Below are 17858 nucleotides of genomic sequence, written 5' to 3' on the forward strand. Positions count from 1 at the left end.
CAGTTTGTTGGTTTAATTGTCTACTTGCCTTTTTAAAGACCTCCTCTAATAGAAGTTTCAAGCAGTCTTCTCTATACTTTGAGCTCCCAAAGAACTTGGACTATACTGAATTCACAGTCAGTTTGTGGTAATTTGAAGCATTTCATCAGTGGAGCTTTCTGTCAATCAATTTATGTTTAACTGAATGTGTTTGCATGTCTTTGGGTCTGTAAAAAAAGTATTACTCAGAATTTCTTTAATATTTGGTTTCTTCTGGAGTGTAATTTAACTGTCTTTTGCAACAAATTTCCTTTTCGTCAGTTTTTCTCTAAAATTTACTTAATTTATAGGTAAAAACATTCCTTTTTTTTTTTTTTTTTTTTTTTTTTGGTTAATCCTCACCTGAGGATACTTTTCCATTGATTTTCAGAGAGGAAGAGAGACAGAGAGAGAAACATAAATGTGTGTATCAATTGGTTGCCTCCCACACATATCCTGACCCGGGTTGGGGATCGAGCCTATAACCAAAGTACAGGTACGTGCCATTGACCGGAATCGAACCCGTGACTCTTCAGTTCCAGAGCCAATGCTCTATCCAGGGAGCCAAATTGCCTAGGGTAATGTTCATGCTGTTAATGCTATATTTAGCTGTCTACCGTAAAGAGTACTTTGACATGAAGTTAGCTATATTTATATACAATCTAAATTACACTATCTATAATTTGCTTAATTTCTAGAATTCGGCTACACGAATGGATCATGAAACAGCCAGTGTTTTGAGTTCTAGTAGCACACACTCTGCTCCTCGGAGGCTGACAAGTCATCTGGGAACCAAGGTAACAGAAGATTATAAACCTGGTCACTAATACTATGAATACTTCCCTAATATTCGTTAGATAAGTCACTAAAAACATTCTTTCTCATCTTTTAAATAGAGGAGAATTTTGATGCTATCATCACAGATTCTTAAAGAAATGACATCTTTTTATACAAAGGAGCACAAAGGGAGAATAGGGATTATTAAAAGTGCCAAATTAGCTAGTTTTTTTCATATTTTTTTCCCCAGCCTTGTCCACTTCTCTGCCAGTATCCTAAGCTCCAACCTCACTGGCTTACTTGCTTTCCTGAGCTCTCCCTTTATCCTCCACGTCTTGCCTGCAGTGGCACGCATCTCCACTCTCTACCTCGTCTCACAACAGCTCTCAAAGCTTTAGCCAGCCTTCAGAACTCTTCTCAGGCTTGCTTCTTTACAAAACATTTTCTGATTCCCATGGTCCTCTCACCTCCCCATGTAGTCTCTCTGCCTCCTTTGAATCACTACAGTGCATGAAACTGTCTTGGAAAACAGAGACTGTCTTTTATGTATCATGTGCTGCATCTAGCACAGAGCCTGCGAATAATGAGTGTTTAATAAATATGTATTTAAATAGATGGAACAGTTATTGAAATTGAATGTTACCCATTGCTGATAAGTCAGCTCTCTTAGGGTCTCTCAGATGTTAACAAGTATCTTAGGACTTGGGAATAGCATGTTTGAAAAGAAAGTAATTATTTTATTACTGTTAAAGCCAGAGACTTTAATATTATATTAACAAAGGACGAAATTCTAACATTACTAAACAATTTATTTTTCATTAAATCTAAATAATTCCATTAATTGTTTTCATAGCATATTCTGTATACTCTTTATTTTAATAATATAATGGCTCTTAGGAAAAGCATTACTAAAATAACTAATATTGACTTAAGAAATGAATTTTGGAGTAGTTATATTGTTAATATAAGACCTAATTCTTTTAATAACTCAAAATAGCTACTACTTGGGACCTTTGGAATGCTAGTAACTGTGCTAGGATTGTATGTATGTTATCTCTAATTTTCTCAAACTCTATGAGATATTCTTGTTTCTCTTTGTTAAATGAGAAAACAGATACAAAAGTGATTCAGGCAGCCGTTGTATAATTAAATTGGACTTCAACCCCAGATCTATCCAACATCAATACATAGTTTTTACTATAAAGAAAATCTCTAATATTCAACATTACTGTTGCATGAACACTGACAGCTATAATACCTTTTTCTTTTGAAGTAATTTATGCATAATACAAGAGCTTCCTACATTTTTGAATGCCAGCTACTAACCTATATATATGTATTAATTCATTTAATCTTCAAGAGAAAACCCTATTAGGTGAATTCCTTCATTTTGCAACTGAAAAAATGGGCTCAGAGAAATCAGATAACTTGTTCGTATCACACAGCTCACTCATAAGTAGTGGAGCCAGAATTTGAAAACCCATTTATCCATAATTCTACACTGTCTTCCTAAAACCTTCATATCTAAGAGTAGTGTGTGTTTACACGTTTAGAGGAGTTTCTTAACCTAAGCACTATTGACTGGATAATTCTTTGTTGCATTGTAGCCTGCTTAGCAGCATTTCTGGTTTGTACCCACTACACACCCATAGCACTTCCTCCTGTAGTTGTGACAACCAAATATGTCTCCAAGGCATTGCCAAAAAGTTAAGAACCACTGATTTATAGACATGATACATTCTTTATATAATACTCTCTACTTTTCTCGAGCTTTAAAATGAAGTTGATCATAGTCCAAGATAACTGGCCAGTGTAGCTCAATTGGTTGGAGCATTGCCCTTACACCAAAAGGTGGCAGGTTCAATTCCCAGTCAGTGCACATACTCAAGATGCAAATTCCATTCCCAGTCAGGGGGGAAGAACGAAGGGGGAGGGTGTACAGTAGGCAACCAATCGATGTTTCTTTCTCTTTCCCTTCTCTCTAAAATCAATGAAAAACATATCCTTAAGTGATATGTTTATGGATTTTTTTTAAAAAAAGATAACAGTACTGTTTCCTTTTTTTAATTGCTTCTAAGTAAATCCTTAGACTTCATTGTCAGAGAGTCGATGCTTAGCAATTGCTTTTAGAAAAAATTGTATGAGAATCTTTGCTTTGTACTCTTTATGTAATCATAGCATTCTTTTTATGACAAAGTGTTTTTTATATGTGTAAGGGAGAAATCTTATAATTTTAATAATACTATTATAATCTTTTGAGGGTTAGTGATTGCTGAAAACTAGTACTTAGTAAAAATGATTGTTGAAAACTTTTATATTTATTAATTATAGTTGTAGATTAAAAGAAGTAAAACAAAAATTTTAATTCTCCCAAGAATTTAGATAGACCACCTTCCTCACTCTGTGAGTGAAATTAGTTGATTTTCATTCATTATAATCAATGAATTATCACGAGCTGATCCAGATAAACACAATTTAAGTATGTAAGAACCTACTTCCTCTTTCAGCACTGTATACTACCACTACTATTATTTACTCATACAAACAAATTGGTGATGATTATATAAATTTTGAAATAGCGTTCATTACTTCATCATGGAAAGAGTTTTTTGTTTTTTTGTAATGAGTTACAATAAATATCCCATTCATCACTTCATTGGTGTTGGCTTTTGGATATTAAAGTCATAATTTTGTTTCTAAACTCATTTGGCCCACAGGTGGAAATGGTGTATTCATTGTTGTCAATGCTTGGTACTCATGATAAGGATGATATGTCACGAACTTTGCTAGCTATGTCTAGCTCCCAAGACAGCTGTATATCCATGCGACAGTCTGGATGTCTTCCTCTCCTCATCCAGCTTTTACATGGCAATGACAAAGACTCTGTGTTGTTGGGAAATTCCCGGGGCAGTAAAGAGGCTCGGGCCAGGGCCAGTGCAGCACTCCACAACATCATTCACTCACAGCCTGATGACAAGAGAGGCAGGCGTGAAATCCGAGTCCTTCATCTTTTGGAACAGATACGAGCTTACTGTGAAACCTGTTGGGAGTGGCAGGAAGCCCACGAACAAGGCATGGACCAGGACAAAAATCCAAGTATGTTCCCTATAGTGTACATCACAGTGCATGTTACAAAACAAATGTAAACGTTTTTAAAAAGAAAACTTTTAGTTCGTATGTTGTCTTTATGAATAGGACAGGAAATGCATATTAGCCATCTACGCTACTAACATAGTTTAAAGCTTAAGTCTGTTTTAAGTCTAAAATTAAGAAAAATGTAGCAAAGGGAAATATTATATGCACTATGATGCAGCAAAGAAAAAGAACAGGAAATCAAGAGAGACTTACAGAGTCATAGCATAGTACATCTAGGATCTGAGTAATTATGTTGCCCATCTCTTTTATTTTATAGATGAAGTTCAGAAAAGAAACTTTACATAAGTTTTTTCAGCAAGCCATTATCTTTTACATTTGCATATCACTCTACTCAGTAGATACAGAGCTGTTATATCTGTTGTTATTTGATCCTCACAACAACCTGTGAAGTAGGAAGGGAAGGTATTAATCTCCATTTTACAGATGAAGAAACTGAGACTCAGAAAAGCTAAAGATTTGCCTGTGGCATCACAGTTAGTAAGTGGAGCCAGGAACAGAGGCCAGATTTCCTGATTCTCAACTCAGTGCCCTTCCTACCACACCATCCTGCTCCAGGCAATGGGTCCCTATTGTTGGGGGTGATCAGCCACCCAGCTCTTTTGCTCAGGAGAGACCCTTGGCCACCAGCCCCTGTCCCTCAGACACAGGGAACATGGGAGCAGGAACCCTTGGGCACATAACTTCATTCCTGTAGCAAGAACCAAAATTAGTAAGTATATAAGGTAAGATTTTCCTTTCGCCTGATAAAAAAATACACATGCACACGGCACCTCAAAAATAATTAAGTAGAATGAATTATTATTGCTTCTGAAAAATAGACTTGCTTTTTAAATTTTATTTCAGGTAACAAGTTTTGAAACCTTGTGCATAATACTAAAAGTGGAGGTATATTTTCTTGGATACATTTTCTTTAAATTTTTACTATCTAGTATCTGTCAATATAGTAAGTAAATTTTCTCTACTAGGTTTATACTAGCTTTCTCTACTACATTTGTACACAGTGATGTGCTTCTAATCCACACTCATGACAATAGTTTAAGTAGAAATTATAAATAAAATTAATTTTATACCAAAATGTTTTTATTCTTTCATATAGTAAACATAATTTTAAATTATTTTAGTTATAGCAAAAACCTGCAAGGGTCTTATTCTAACAGACTTGGTCAAGGGCAATTGAATGGTAAACATTTTTATGGAACCAAGAAAAGCCTTTTACTCATATTTTCTTTTCCATGTTGGTAATATTTATTTATCTACTCAGCAAATGTTTATTAAACCATTAAACTGTGCATTAGGGATATGTTAGTGAGCCCTGTGTATTTTTCAAGTATAATAAACATCATTTCTTTTGAGAAAACAAAGCATTATGGTTTATGTCAATTTTATTTTTTAGTGCCAGCTCCTGTTGAACATCAGATCTGTCCTGCTGTGTGTGTTCTAATGAAACTTTCGTTTGATGAAGAACATAGACATGCAATGAATGAACTTGGTAAGACAGAAATGTTTCTTAATGCCATAGAAAAATACTAAAGATTTCATCATTGTTGAAATTGAACATAAGGCCACTAACTTATATTACCAGCTGCTTCCTCCTTGTAGCAAATGATGATAGTCTGATTTCCAGAGAAGAAAAGGTTCTAAATAATAGAAGCTGCTACCCCAAACTAACTTGGATTTTCAAAATCTCAGTTATAGATTGGAAAAATTACTAAATAAGCCACTCCTTGCCCCTATTGCCAAGGTTGACCCTGTGTGACAGCTGACAGGGAGGGTAATTTGAATTATTTTGAAATGTGGAGCTCCTTCATTGTTCCTGAACTGAGTCACTTCTGATGCACACCAGAAGATACTCATCTACCTTTGTGGTTATCAGTCCTTTACTGGATTTTCATGATAAGCAGCATGGTATCTTTGAAACTGGTTATTATGGAAAAGCATTATGCTTTAATTTAAATCAGAAACATTCTATTAATTTTGGAAAGATTACACTTCTTTAGGTATGTGTTATCACACACTCTAATCACACCTACATTTGTGCACCCCATTTTTCATGTAACGGTTTTTCTTTGATTTCTAGGTTCATTTTGCACAGGTGATATTTATAAATTGCATCTTGCTGAGCCATCTCATGTGAACTGGATCTCTCTAGTGATGCCACAAGCAAGACCGTACACTGGGTCCCCATCTTAGTGTAGCTGTGCCCTGGCTTTTTGTGCTATTTATGTTACATTGCATTCCAGCCCCCCCTTTGTTTTCCTGTCACCCTCATCATTATCATTCATCATTTATCTTAAAAGTGACAAAGTCATGAGACTTTACAGAGAATCTGGACAGCCAAAATGAGTGTTGTCTCCTTCAGAGTCATTACTTCGGGAGGCTATATACTTCTGATTTCGGGCCTGTCCTCCAGCCATGCTTTTCTTCCCACAGGCCCTAGCAATTGTCCCACCTGAATCTCTCCTTCCCCCACCACCTCCCTCAGCCTCCTGTGGAACTGAGTATAATCTTAGGAGTTCTCCCCACCTCAGTACAGTCTTGACATTTGTGAAAGTTTTATGTTTGGATGGATTTTTTAAAATACTATTAATAATGGGAAGGGGTTAAAAATAATAAACAGAAAAATTAATCCAAGCTTAAGCTAATGCCAAGATTTTTCTATAAATGTTCCTGTGTTCCAATGGACTGTAGACTAGGACTGACACATTAATCATCTGAATTTCAAAGTAAATCGTAGACTCAGTATTTGTTCCTCTTCCTTCTTCAGGTAGGAAGGCTACCCGGGGCATTTCATCACAGGAGCTAGGGCAGGGGCTTTCAGGTGAGGAGCAGGATGGGGCCTCTGGGGTGTGACTGCGGGGACATAGCACAGAGGATTGCCTTCTTCTCATTGCTAGCCTCCGAATTTGCACTGGAACAAAAGAAGGATCAAGGTTTGTGGATTGTGGAGAAATAGAGTAAGAAAGCGTCAAGTATCTGACTATGAGGGATAAGGAGGGGGAAAGTCCCTAATAGGTGAAGGGAAATTCCTAAACCCAATCATCTGGGACTGTCATTTGTCCATACAAGAAGATTCTACAGCTATCAGGGTCATATAAGTTTGCACCTATTAGTACTGCAAGTTTTAGACTCTTAACAGTAGTGATATATTTACTACTTTATTAATTCTTAGCTCTGACCCAGAAACTTTGCTAGGCACTAAATATAAAAAAAAGGTTAAGACTTAGTCCTGACTTTCCAGGAACTCATGGTTTATTTGCATTAATATTTCTGAAACCAGATCATAATAAACACTAGAGTTACTTGTCAAACCATGTAGGTACTCTGGCCCTGTAGCAACCTGGCTTAGTAAAGCAATTTCCAGGGGGGAACCTAGGAGTCATATTTAATAAGTGACTTAGGTAATTCTTCTGGTCAAGATATTTTATGAAACACCAATCTATAAAACACTGATGCTGGGCCCCTGATACTTATTTTAGAATGAGGCTAATGATGACTATCTAAACCAAGTTTATACACACACACACACACTTTAAAAATTATATCATCTTTCTGTTATCTTTTTTTGGATTAAAGATTCTGTTGAATGTCACCAGAAGCTGTTGGTCCTTTACTACCTATAATGTTACGAGATACCATATTGGGTACTATTTGGTTCATATGGGCCCTATTTTCTAACATAGGCACTAAGGAAAATATAGAAGGACATGCTCATTATCTTTGCATTTTTCTCAGAGCAACCTATTTTTTTTTCTAACAATCATGAATTTTCATATTTTTACTTACCTGAAACATAAAGGGCTCTCTCTCTTTTATCTGATATCCTAAATTCTATTGAATGTTCTTTTCTCATTAGCCATGTTCTTCATGGTTTTGTTCACATTGGCCATATCCTTTTTTATTTTTATTTTTTTCAGAATCAAATCCTAAGATTTTGTAGTTTTTCCATACAAGAATACTCAACTCTTTGATCATTTAGTGCCTTCTTGGAATCTTTATCACAAATATCGCTATGCTGGGCAGGATTTAATGTAGGCACAAAATACAGTATGTTTTGTTTTGGTTTTGAGAGTCTCCTTTATAATGCTCAACATTTTGGTGATTTCATCAGTACACAGGGCCACTGTCTTCAGGTCGACAGTGACACCCCCACCCCTGACCCCCGCCCAGGGTCAATTTCCTGGGTCAAAACTCTCAGTTCTTTTCCTGACTCCTCTTCTTTATCCAAGCATCACATGTGGAATTCCTCAGAGCTCTCTCCAAGGCTCTCTTCCTCTTCTCTCTCCATAGGCAGTGTCTTCCACTTCAATTACAGTGTTTTTAAATTTACATCTTAATCCAAGTTCTTTCTCCTGAGTTTTAAATACATTATCAAATTGGTCTTCTGACATCTTTACTTGGAAGGTTTTACAGACATTTCTGACTCAGCTGCCACAACTGAAATTTTTATCTCCTCCATCCCCAGATCTCTCTCTCTCTTCCAGCGTTTCTTTTCTCAGAAAATAGCATTCCAATCAACCTAGTTGCTCAAGCCAGAATCTTGAAAGATATCCATGACTCTGTCCTTCCCTTATATAGCTAGTAACTGAGTCTTTAATTCTGCTGTTTAAATATATCTCAAATCACTGCTCTTCTTTTCATCCCCAATTCAAACCACTATCATCTCTTATATTCTGCAGTACTTTGTCTTACTTGTCTCCCAACTTCCAGTCATAATCTGTTTTGCACCCTTCAACCACCACTCTATGTAGAGCACACATATAATTTTTCCTTCCCCTACCTGAAGTCCTTTATGTATGGTACATAAAGTCCTGCATGTTCTGGCCTCTATCCATTTGTAGCCTCCTGTAACCTTGATGCTGTACAGTGGGGCCTTGACTTACGAGTTTAATTCGTTCCATGACGGAGCTCGTAACTCAAATTATTCGTATGTCAAATCAAACAGTGAACGAGTGAGACTTGTGATGCTGGGCTGATGTTGTGTTCACTGTGACGTTCGATGCGCCAACTAGCGGTGGGGTATCTGAAGCTGGCTCGTAACTCGAATTTTAGCTCGCAACTCAAAGCAAAAATTCGGCCGAGAGACAGCTCGTATCTCGAAAAACTCGTTAGTCGGGACACTCGTAAGTCAAGGCCCCACTGTATATTTCAGGCCCAGAGGCCCTTGCATATGCTATTTCATCTGCCTAAAATGCTTTATTATTCCTACTCCACCTTTTTAGATACTCCTTCAACATTTAAGTCTCAACTTAAACATTATTTCCTCAGCCTTTTTCTTGATCTCTTCAGTCTAAGTTAAATCTAGCTGTTATTTTGCTCTGTACTTACACAGTCCAACACACTTTAATTAGTTGTTTAGTGTCTGCCTTTGCTGTAATCTATAAACTCCATATAGACAGTGACTGTATTTTATTCACTGTTACATATATTTTCCATCATTATGGGGAGTTGGAGGAAAATCTTCCTAAATATGATTTGGATTTTCCTTAACCAAATTAATTTTCACGTACCTATATTAAACTTATCTGTCATTTCTGCTAATTATAAAAATTTGTGTGAATCTTCCTATACTTAAATCCCCTGGCCTGGAATTCTTGATCCAAGATAGAACTTTGTCTGTTTTGCAAACTTGCAGATTCCTCTATATACTGACCCTTCCAGGTTATTTGCAAAATATTAAATGTACAGGTTCTCTCAGATTAATGAACTGACACTTTAGACTTACAGTATCCAAGAATTGTATGTTTGTAGTCATCCTTTCTTTTTGTGTAACCCACTTCTCTGTGACAAAACAATATTCTCATTTCCACAATGATTAATATTGTTGATGAATAATATTTGAGTAGCCTCCATACATTTTTATTTTTGTTCACCCCCTCACCATTTTGCATTGCCTTTTGTTTGTTTTGTTTTTACTACCCCTGCCTTTATGTCTTTCCCTTTCCTTTCTCATCATTTTTCTCCTTGCCTTCCTAGTGTTGACCACTGTGGGCATTGTTGAGCATACCCAGTGGTGGGAATCAAGGGGAAAGAAAATACTAAATCCTAGTATAGTTGGTATTTGACACCTGTGAGTATCAAAGAAAAGTAAACGTTTTTAAAAATATGAATAAGTAGTTTTATAGAACTTAGTATCAAATTGAACAGATAATTATTTTTCATTTTAAAAAATAATCTTTGCCCTAACCGGTTTGGCTCGGTGGATAGAGCGTCGGACTGCGGATTGAAGGGTCCCAGGTTCGATTCCGATCAAGGGCATGTACCTTGGTTGCGGGCACATCCCCACTGGGGAGTGTGCAGGAGGCAGCTGATCGATGTTTCTAACTCTCTATCCTTCTCCCTTCCTCTCTGTAAAAAATCAATAAAATATATTTTAAAATTAAATAAATAAAAATAAAAAATAAGCTTTGCTTCATGCACAGTTTAATTGGTAACTTTCAGTATTCTTAAGGATAATTATTCAGCAGGTAAAAAATATTAAAGTAATTAGGCAAGTGTGTGCAACAATGAAGAGTGTAAAGTCCTAATAATAAAAACAAGTTATCTGTTTACATTCAGGAAGACCTAGTGTTAAAAAATAGTCTTCTCCATCATTGACAAGATAGAGTGTATGTGTAGTAAATAGAGTATAATGCTCATTTCACTTAGTAAGGCAAGGGCTGGAGGGTGGAGAAACTGGCAAAAAATGGGATAGTTGTCAGTTGTATTTTATAAACGTATTACACAAAAGTCCTATAACATTTTTTGTAGCTTGTAATTCTAAAGACAAATTTAAACCATGTATTCTCATTCTTGAGATTTTTTTTCCTAATATTTAAGTTATAAACTTGGTATCAGTTTGTTTTATTTTAGATTATTGTCTTTTTCCTCTTGCCCTTTTTAAATTAGGGGGACTACAGGCCATTGCAGAATTATTGCAAGTGGACTGTGAAATGTATGGGCTTACTAATGACCACTACAGTATTACATTAAGACGATATGCTGGAATGGCTTTGACAAACTTGACTTTTGGAGATGTAGCCAACAAGGTATGTTTTAGAAGATCCATTTCTTAAGACATCTCAGGTATGATGAGTTAGTTTACTTCATACAAACTACTTTTCACTGGTTTTCTTTTTATCACTCTCCTCATTAAACACTGACTAAAAAAAACCTGTATTTCACATCCCACTGTACTTCCTTATTCATTTGGTTGTGTTATAATTAAACAAGAGCAAAAGATAGAACTCAGTAGTGGATTTATTTAATTGCAAAACATCTGGAAATCCTCATGACCAGTGTGTTACACACATACTGGTTGTATCCAAATGAGAGAACTTTAAAAATCCTTTGCTTCTCATTTCTTATCATTTATTCACTTTGTTTTTCCAATTTGCCAAGAGAAGAACAGATAACAAATGATTAGGAGAGTATTTTTCTCTCATTTATGTAATCTGATTCTAAATCTTTCATGGGTAAAATATTAGCTATAATTAAAGTGGGACTAGTACAGCTGTATTTTAAGTTTAGTAGTCAGAAATGAAGCACACCTTCAGGCTGCCTTGTGACTGACCCTCTGTTCCATGTCTGACTTTTGCAGGCTACACTCTGCTCTATGAAAGGCTGCATGAGAGCACTGGTGGCCCAACTAAAATCTGAAAGTGAGGACTTACAGCAGGTACAACTTAGAATTTGAATTGTTTTTCTCAGATATTAGCTGGTGAATATCCTGATTTAGATTAATTTAAGCTGTGGCTCAGTTTTTAGTATCTCATGCTTAAATTACAGTTATATTAACATCAGAATAAAGGAAAATAATTATAGGAATTCCTTTTGACATCATATTAGCATTTAAGAGGAATTTCTTAATAGATTTCTACTCTGCTAGCATTAAAAATAAAAAATGCAGACAGTATAAATCATTTTAATACAAGTATTCTAAACTCGATTCATTTGCAGGTTATTGCAAGTGTTTTGAGGAATTTGTCTTGGAGAGCAGATGTAAATAGTAAAAAGACATTGCGTGAAGTTGGAAGTGTGAAAGCATTGATGGAATGTGCTTTGGAAGTTAAAAAGGTACCTTTGAAAACATTTAGTATTGTAATATGGTTTCATCCTTACTTTTTTGTCACCCTCTCCCACACAGATTTCCTAATTCTTGACCTGTTTATCTCATCAGTCTTTAGTCTAGAGTATTAAGATGGAAAAGATTATACTGTAGCCTACTGTAAGTTAAACTTTCTCAGACTCGCCACTGTTGACATCTTGGCCCAGATAATTATTTGGGGGGACTGAACTGCGCTTTGTAGGATGTTTAGCAGTATTCCTAGCCTTTACTCACTAGATGTCAGTACATCCTCCCCTCAGTCCTGACAGGCAAAAATGTCTCCAGATATTACCAAATGTTCCCCAGAAGGGAGGAAGGACAGAATCGCCCCCCAGGTGAGAATCACTGGTATAAGTGTTGTCTCTGTTCTCTTAAAATCTCAATCCCCCACCCTAACTGGTTTAGCTCAGTGGATAGAGTGTCAGCCCGTGGACTGAAGGGTTGAGTTCAATTCTGGTCAAAGGCACCAATTCCCTGGCTCTGGCCGGGGTACGTGCAAGAGGCAACTAGTCGATGTGTCTCTCTCACATCAATGTTTCTCTCTGTCTCTTCCTCTCCCTTCCATTCTCTCTAAAAATCAATGGAAAAATATCATGGGGTAAGGATTAACAAAACAAAATAATAAATCTCAATCCCCCAAAGTTCTCAAATTTTCATGGTCAGCTTAGCAAGAAGTGATCAGACTCACTCACTCAAGAGTGAGGAATCCCCAAATATTAATTTGTTTGTAAAAGGAAGTATGTCCAGGTGGATATCTATTTCAGAAACTAAGATTTTTTAAATTACTATTATTAAACTTGAAATTTGAGAGGGACTAAGCAAGTCTTCTTAGCTAATTCAGGTTTCTTTTCACCCAACCAGTCCTCCTGGAACCACAGCCTACATTTTCTTTCTTTAAAATTTTCTTTTCAGAAAAGGCAAAACATTTTGGTTTTTATTGTTTGTTTATTTATGTATTTTTGCTAAGTTATATTATTTTATTATTAAAGTTATATTATTTTATACCTGGAAAACCCAGTAAAATCAACTGAAAAGTGATTAGAAATAAGAAACATTTAACTAAATAACTGGCTATAAAGATAATATTCAAATATATTTAGGGTCTGCATGAAGATACCTTTAAAACACTGCCAAATTGGCAGAACACTGGTACTGATGCTGCAGAAAAGAAGATACTTGAATGGCCATTAAGTACTTGAAAAGATACTCAACAGCTTTAGTCATCGGGGAGAATGTAAATTAAAACTACAGTGAGATACCATTACACATGGTATTGGTTAAAATTTAAAGATTCACCAAGTGTTGTCAAGAATGTTGAACAGCTGAAATTCTCATGCAATGCTGATGGGAATGTAACATGATATAACCACTCTTTGGAGAACATTTGTCAATGTTTTTAAAGGTTAAATATATACCTACCTTAAAACACATTTTTTACTCTTTAAATATTTACCCAAGAGGAACAAAAATTTGCATTCACACAAAAATTTATACACAGATGTTCAGCGATATTATTTGTGGTAGCCAAAAACTAGAACTAAATCTAATGTCCATCAACAGGTGAATGGGTAAACAAACTGTGGAATATCCAAAATGGAATACTATTCGCTATAAAAAGAATGAACTGAAACATGCAGTAACCTATAATGACAGAAATAGACCAGTAGTTGCCTGGGGTTGGGGTGAATTACAAGGAATTACTAGGAATTAAAGTAAATGTTTAGCCGAAACCGGTTTGGCTCAGTGGAGAGAGCCTCGGCCTGCGGACTGAAAGGTCCCGGGTTCGATTCCGGTCAAGGGCATGTACCTGGGTTGCAGGCACATCCCCAGTGGGGGGTGTGCAGGAGGCAGCTGATCGATGTTTCTAACTCTCTATCTCTCTCCCTTCCTCTCTGTAAAAAATCAATAAAATATATTTAAAAAAAAAAAAAAAAGTAAATGTTTATTATCTTGATTGGAGTGATGGAAGCATCAAAGGTGATCAAATTGCACACTTGAAATGTGTGCAGTTTATTCTCCAGTTATACTTCAATAAAGTTCAACAAAAAAATGGTACTATACACATTTTAAGATTCCTAATTAACCAACCCTGCATGTTTTCAGAAAGAGTTTATGATTTATCTGTATTACGAGAACTTGTACTGCTGCTGAATACTTTATGACTTTATCATCTCTCAAGGACCTTAGAGATCTATGTACAAACTGATTGCAGCAAATCAAGCAAGCTAGCTTTAAAAATACATCCTTCTGGGGAACACAAAAGAAGACTATCATAATAAGTGGAAAGACAAACTCTGTTCTTATAAAGGAAGAGTAGTACTTTAAAGATCACTTCTCCCTAAATTCATATATAAATTTTAAATGCAAGTCCAATCTTGGAAAAACTGGCCCATCAGAAGTTTACGATACCCAATTTTGATTTGGGCCTGCTTCTGGTTAGCAGCATTAAAATTTATTTGTTGCCTCTTTTTCTGCATTCAGTCATTGTGAACATTTCTCTTTCTCAGGTCATCATCTTTTCCTCATTTTCATTTACTACTAATGACCTAGAAAATCAGAACTACCTTTCATATTTCCCTTATATTCCATCATTTTAACTTCTTTCAGCTGGCTTTTACTCTGTTACACAATAGAACCTTTCCTTCACCTGCAGTCTGTGCCCCAAGTGTTACTGTTCACTCAAAGATGTTAAGTCTCTTTCTCTTGTCTTTTATATCTTCTTGACTGGATAGAAAGAAGAAAGCCTTTTATGTTGCATCTATCTGTAGAAAGCACTATTTCTTGAAAATTAAAAAAAAAAAATTATTCTAATTCCTTCAGTTTCCCTTTTTCCTGTAACAGCCAAGACCCTGAAGTCATTTGCTCCATTTCTTAACTGGTATACCTCCTTCAGTCCCTCCTAATTCTTCTTCTAATTAGTAAAATCCAGATTTATACATTAACTTGTTTTTTTTCTACCTACACCTATATTTGATACTTTATCACACACCTTATTTTGAAGCCCCCTCCCTTTGTTTTTGCCACCTGTAATTTTAGCCTCTAACCATTTGTTCTTGTTTCCTCTAATTCTAACTGTAAAGCTTCTTTGAAACAAAACCCTCATCCCTCTACAAGTAGTCTTACAGAGAGCAACTTCTATTTTCCTATCTTCAGTTCTCCTCCTGGGCCAGTTGAAGTTTACAAGCTCACTCTAAACGCTTGCTGTTTTTTCTGTTCTCGGGATACTTTGAATGTCCCCCTTTATGTCAGTTATAAAATTGAGTTCTTATCCTTCTCACATCTTGATTGGTGAAAGCATTTTTTCCTGCCTTCTCATAAATAGTATCTAAAACTGTTCCTTGCCTGGCTGGTCTAGCACAGTGGTTGAGCATCGACCTATGAACCAGGAGGTCACGGTTCGATTCCCATTCAGGGCATATGTCCCGGTTGTGGGCTCAATCTCCATTGTCGGGCATGCAAGAAGCAGCTGATCAGTGATTCTCTCTCATCATTGATGTTTCTATCTTTCTCTTTCTCTTCCTTCCTCTCTGAAATCAATAAAAATATATTTAAAAAATAAAAATAAATAAAACTCTTCCTAGCTTGTTTCATTCATTGAATGTCCTGTTAAAGATAATACAGTGGCTATTTCTTAGTGTGGGCCCAAAATGTTTGCTGTGACATTCAAGACCTTTGACGTCTCTGACCTTAATTCCCACCATTCTCCAGAATGGACTTTTGATCTCCTCTCTGTCTTCTGTTCTTCAGTTCTTTCTTTCTGATTCCCATTTCCATGCCTTTCCTCATTCTGTTTTCCCTGCCAGAAGAAACTGTCCCTGAGTGTACAGGTCTTCTACTAAGTTGCTCTCCTGCATGAAGTCTTTTATTTGATTAAATTTAGGTGGAAACTATCTTTCCTTTAGAGCACTTTGTTTCATGGAAATAGGTTTGCATCTTTTTTTCCCAAAGTAAGTTGTTAGCACCTTCAGGCAGGTATCAGTTTGTAATGTTTGTATCTTCTGGAATACCTCTAACTGTGATAGTGGAGTAGATTTCTAAGGCATATTTATTCCTTGATTTATTTGTAATAAGAGGAAAGACTAGCATCAGGGTCATGGCAGGTTTTGACCAAATATCCTTAATTATATATACAGAGTGTTTCTGTGGCAGTTATAATTTGAGAGTTTTCTATGATATTGTATACCAGCAAGTTCTGGTTTTGTAATTACTTTGTTTCTTTGAGAATTTTAAGGATTGGAGTTTTCCCAGTGTGCTTTCTTTTTAATAAGTTGTATTATTTTTGAATCAACTACATATTAATATGTGTGTGTGTGTGTGTGTGTGTGTGTGTGTTATCCAACCAGAATGTTGTACATACTGCACTTCAACTTGCTTTTTTCATTTAATAATACTTATTAGATATCTTTCTATATCAACATATAGAGGTTTTTTTGTAGTTTCTTTTATCCTGATAATGTTATCTTTTCAGCATGCACATCAATTTTGTTGCTATTATAAGCTCTTAAGGTATGTGTGTACTGTCTAAACACTAAGAATAAATTTCAGGAAGATTATTAGTTTAATGCTGTGTTCTGCTTTTATTATGGGGATATCAGTGACTTACTTCCATTCGTTATTTTATGAAAGTTTTTCTAAATGGGAAATTCCTGATAATTTACTAGTGAAGGGTGAGCAGCAGAGGACGGGAAAAAAAATTTACTCAAAAGAAGTAAACATAGAAGTTATGAGGGACAAATTCCAACTCTAATTAGATGACACATAATTTGTTTCTTAATAGGAATCAACCCTCAAAAGTGTATTGAGTGCCTTATGGAATTTGTCAGCACATTGCACTGAGAATAAAGCTGATATATGTGCTGTAGATGGTGCACTTGCATTTTTGGTTGGCACTCTCACTTACCGGAGCCAGACAAATACTTTAGCCATTATTGAAAGTGGAGGTGGGATATTACGGAATGTGTCCAGCTTGATAGCAACAAATGAGGATCACAGGTAAATACAGAGTTTTATATTACTTTTAATTAGTGTACAATTAAATTGGTGTAGAATTCAGTCCCTCAAAAAGACCCATTTGTTTGGTGTAATTATGCAAGTTCTAAGCCAAATTATATTTATTGTGGTGAAAAAGTAACTTTTAATTTCTAATTTACTCATTAGTAATAAAAGTTTATAGTATCATAAAGATGTCTAGAAATGAACAAATGATGGCTAAGAGGTATAATGTATCTATAGAGGAAAAAGTTAAAATCACAAAAATAAAACCTATAGATATGATCCAGATAATATAGTTGTTTACATTTTTCTAATGGTGTCTTAACATCAATAATCATATTATTTAGCCAACCGCCACTCATCCAGTCTACTAGACCTATGATACCTAAGAGAGCACCTCAGATACAGAGCACACATTTTCAGAACTTGGGCTCTGTATAATGCCAACAAAAATATTAATATTTTTCACAGCATATTCATTTTATTCAACATTGTTCTTCTCTCGTTTTCAAACAGATCATATAGTACTTTTAGTAAAAGAACCACACGAATATAAACATCTTTTCTTTAATTTTTTGATGTGTAAATTACAAGCCTTATAGCCCTTTCTGCTATACAAAGAAGTCTTTTTAAATTCAATAAGCACTTAGATGTCTGCTGGACTGCTGAAAGAAGACCATGTTAAAACTTTGTTGTACACCCTTGCCAATCACTTTTAAAGTCCACTAAAGCTGAATATTTTGTCATTAACTTCAGCTTACACTGCATTAAGTACCCTGTAGCTCTTCAAGTCCCAAAGTTCATGATGTTGATTCTCAATCCTTATTTTTAT

The 17858-nt window shown here is 35.6% G+C and overlaps 1 protein-coding gene across 12 annotated transcripts in view; it reads left to right on the top strand.

Moving 5' to 3' along the window:
• The window catches only part of APC (APC regulator of WNT signaling pathway), a 107117-nt gene that overhangs the window by 80635 nt on the left and 8624 nt on the right, over positions 1-17858 (top strand). For 7 of the 12 annotated variants that reach the window (XM_036308034.1, XM_036308033.1, XM_036308039.1 and 4 more), the window contains 8 exons: positions 717-815; positions 3513-3891; positions 5345-5440; positions 6716-6769; positions 10837-10976; positions 11528-11605; positions 11887-12003; positions 16812-17026. In XM_036308034.1, coding sequence (XP_036163927.1) covers positions 717-815; positions 3513-3891; positions 5345-5440; positions 6716-6769; positions 10837-10976; positions 11528-11605; positions 11887-12003; positions 16812-17026 — 1178 coding nt within the window. Of the gene's footprint in view, positions 1-716; positions 816-3512; positions 3892-5344; positions 5441-6715; positions 6770-9909; positions 10019-10836; positions 10977-11527; positions 11606-11886; positions 12004-16811; positions 17027-17858 lie in introns of those variants that run through there. The other 5 variants (XM_036308038.1, XM_036308040.1, XM_036308041.1 and 2 more) reach the window with 4 other exon arrangements.

Source organism: Myotis myotis, unplaced genomic scaffold (genome assembly GCF_014108235.1).
Source record: "Myotis myotis isolate mMyoMyo1 unplaced genomic scaffold, mMyoMyo1.p scaffold_m19_p_5, whole genome shotgun sequence".
NCBI lineage: Eukaryota > Metazoa > Chordata > Mammalia > Chiroptera > Vespertilionidae > Myotis > Myotis myotis.